Source organism: Trachymyrmex cornetzi, unplaced genomic scaffold (assembly GCF_001594075.2).
Source record: "Trachymyrmex cornetzi isolate Tcor2-1 unplaced genomic scaffold, Tcor1.1 scaffold1917, whole genome shotgun sequence".
NCBI classification, from domain to species: Eukaryota; Metazoa; Arthropoda; class Insecta; order Hymenoptera; family Formicidae; genus Trachymyrmex; species Trachymyrmex cornetzi.
Genome location: NW_017296547.1, coordinates 1 through 3,379, shown reverse-complemented (window position 1 = coordinate 3,379; position 3,379 = coordinate 1). Strand labels below are relative to the sequence as shown.

The following is a 3,379-nucleotide window of genomic DNA, read 5'->3' as shown; positions in this document are numbered from 1 at the left end:
TTTTTTGTTTTCGCCTATGATTTTTAGATGCGATCGTTCGGTTTATTTCGCGCACCCTAATGTACGTTCTGGTTCTAATAAGGCATAGTAAAACCTCTTCCGATATTTTAATTTTCAATTTTGGTTGTATTATTTTTGCTAATGTTTGAAATATAAAATTTTCTTTGTTCAAACTAGATCCGTGATACTTATCAAATTCAATATTCATTATATGCGCACATTGTAATAATTTGTCACTCGGATACATACATTTCCCTCGCGAAATAAATTGCAACCAATCTGAATCATACGTTGTTTCTAGTTGGCGCGTTTCAATACCCAATGTCTTGTCTTTACTTTTAAATCTAAACGCTACGTATCCGGCTATATATTTTAAACCCTCTTCATTGATAATTTCATGAACGTTGAAATCCTCTAATGCTTGTAACAACTGTTCTTCGTCACTTGAAATAATCGCGCACGGATCTAATGTTATACAATTTTCATATGAAGCTTCGCCAATACACAATTCTTCTTCTTCATAACTGTAAGTTACAGTAGTGTTTTCTTCTTCAACATAGGATGAAAGTATATCCGTTAACATAGAATCATCGATATCGCAGTTAAGAGGAGATACAAAAATAGGTTCATTCGATTTGTTTTCTTGAACATTACATTCATTTGACAGTGTATATCTAGAATGTTTGCCCAATATATATCGTTTTAATCGGTATTTAAAATCTAAAGGTGTTGGGTGATCGTTCGCACACCCTATTGAACGTAAGAATGAGAACAAATTTTCTAACAAATCTTGATTAAGACGGTAAGTTATTAAATAAGTGATGGGAAAATCGGATGTACTGTATTGTTCTTGTAAGTATAATAATAGTTGTTGTAAAGAAGCGATACTGACTAAGATGCCTTTTTGAAAAGGTAATAAAGTTTTATGCTTTCCTATCCGAGTTTCGTTAATGAAAGACATCATGTTGTTTAAAATCACATTCTGTTCTTCAATATTTATACCGTACGCATTTTTTCCTGTATGTTTACCGTACTTACATTTTGCATTAAAAACATCGAACCAGTCATTACACAATCTGATAACATACGCTGCTTCCTGATATGGTAAATCCAAAAGGTAACTTTTACGGCCGCACCATTCTATCGCAGAAGCTATCGTGTTGGATAAGACTTGCGCAGCAGGAAGAACCTTCTGTCTTTCGGAACCTTGTACATTTAAGTGATACGTAGTGATTTTATGGCTAATTTTTAAATCTCCTGCATTAATGGAAAGCAACTTAAACAATATTTCCTTATCAACTATTTTCCCCTTCCAGATAAACCCTTTGTCCAGAAAATGATTCCTCAACAACTTGAGAAGATGCGGAGCATCTGCAAAAACAAATACTTTTAAGTCATTGCGTGCGGGATGTTGAAAATAAGACTTTTGGGGATGCATTCCTATTTCCAATTGTGACCATAATTTAAGATTGCCCGGGCCCAAGTCACTAGTTATAGCAACCACTATATAACCAGCATCATGCAATTTTAAAATAATATTGTTGAGAGTCGTCGCATCCATTGTTTTATCAAATTCGTAATAAACAAGTTGTTTCCAAGATGCAAAAAGGCTTCTTACCATTACACACTGGCAAGTTTTATGAGGACCAATAACCTTTTCTAACTTACGATCTATCGCAATTTTGTCGTTAATATAAATTTCGTCAAACGTTAACACAACTAGTCTTTCAATATCAAGCATGCTCTTTTTTCTTGCAATCATGCAATGGAGTACAGAGAAGAGTATACCCGGTTCAACATCGATTGTACTTGCCCACCTTCTTAATGTTGAAAGGCCTGGAAGTGGTATTTGCAGAACATGCTTCATATAACGATATGCCTTTGGGCTGACACATCGCAAGGATATCGCGTGTGTGATATCTTCGGAAGACCATTTCATCTTACATAGTGAGGGATTCAATATCATCCGTATTTGTCCTTGACTGAATATTTTTCCCAGTAACTCGTACATTTTTCTTTCCACGAGTTCTTTGTCTTCTTTCGGTCTCGCTTTCTCGTACTTCTTTATCGTCTTTTTCAGTGCAGTCACCTGGAGTTCCAGATCGTGTCTGAAAGTGTAAATAATAAGTGTATATGTGTATAATAATAAGTGTATAATAATAAGTGTATAATAATATGTGTATATTATAAGTGTATAATAATAAGTGTTTATAATCGCATTGTAAGTTCGATGGTGTTCGGCATGTAGTTTAAAGAACTAAAAAGATGGATGTAAAAAAATATTATAAGTAACAAGGCTCAAGAAAAATAAATAATGATATAGAAGATCTAGCTATGATCAGTGGCCTTTATGCTTAATATATACTAAATTTATATGTGATTTGTCTATTTAATATACTTACATATTTAATATAACTTATATTTTGGAAGACATAATAGCTTCTGTACTTGTCGATGGAGTTGAGGAACCTTCGTTCAATGCTGACGGAGTCATTATTTCGTCTAATACCACCGCAGTTGAGGAACCTTCGTTCGATGCTGACGGAGTCATTATTTCGTCAAATTCCACCGCAGTTGAGGAACCTTCGTTCGATGCTGACGGAGTCATTATTTCGTCTAATACCACCGCAGTTGAAGAACCTTCGTTCGATACTGTACGAAGATGTAATGTTGGGATAGCATCAGGACGTAACTTTCTAGTTTTTGAAGGAGAATAGCCCAGCAATTGTTGTTGTAAGTTCTTTGTAAAACATGCATCAGAAAAATGCTTTGAACATATCCTAGCTGAGAGAACCAAACAAAATTTATATTCTGTACAGGCTCATAATAATAAATACATTCAGAAGAAAATGTGATACAATATTACCATATAAAGATACATAACTTACAATATTTTGAAATATTTTTTTTCCACATGCTTGATGCCACTTATTGGAAAGTACTGGATCTTTTGGGAAGGAAAAATATTTTATCTTTCCTCCAATCTTTTTGGTTTTTGCCAAATAATTTCCACATCCGTTCACGTTACACGTCATTGTAAAAAAAATTCGAAAATGAAACAAGTGACTATATTTTCTCATATGACCGAAAAACAACTGCGTACTCTGTCATTTTAGCTATAATCGCAGCCGAATACGCTACCGATCATATCCGATTCATCCAGACTCTACACGAGTATGACGTAAGCTTGGACAAAATACGGCGAAGTGGTGGGAATGCGCAATAGTCTGACACGAAACGAGCATACCCTTGTCTTTATACCATGGTTCTATCAGTGCTTACGACATTAATGGTCGGTCCGAAACAAATAGCGTGTTAAAGTTTTTCTATTTTGGACCGGTCGTAAGCACAATTTATAAGTTAGAAAACGTAACCTGAT

At 34.6% G+C, this 3,379-nt stretch overlaps 1 protein-coding gene across 2 annotated transcripts; it reads right to left on the bottom strand.

Annotated features, from left to right (window-relative positions):
- Positions 1-1,279: 1,279 nt before the first annotated feature.
- LOC108759531 (THAP domain-containing protein 1) lies at positions 1,280-3,182 on the bottom strand. 2 transcript variants are annotated; one of them, XM_018505012.1, is made up of 5 exons: positions 2,889-3,182; positions 2,584-2,784; positions 2,421-2,469; positions 1,818-2,108; positions 1,280-1,371 (listed from the first exon to the last, which is right to left on the bottom strand). In XM_018505012.1, the coding sequence occupies exons 1-5, from the start codon at positions 2,914-2,916 to the stop codon at positions 1,296-1,298; spliced, it is 645 nt and encodes a 214-aa protein (XP_018360514.1). In that variant the 5' UTR covers positions 2,917-3,182; the 3' UTR covers positions 1,280-1,295. The 2 variants fall into 2 exon arrangements, with proteins under 2 accessions (XP_018360514.1, XP_018360513.1); XM_018505011.1 differs by having other exon boundaries at positions 2,421-2,784.
- Between the last annotated feature and the right edge of the window lie 197 nt (positions 3,183-3,379).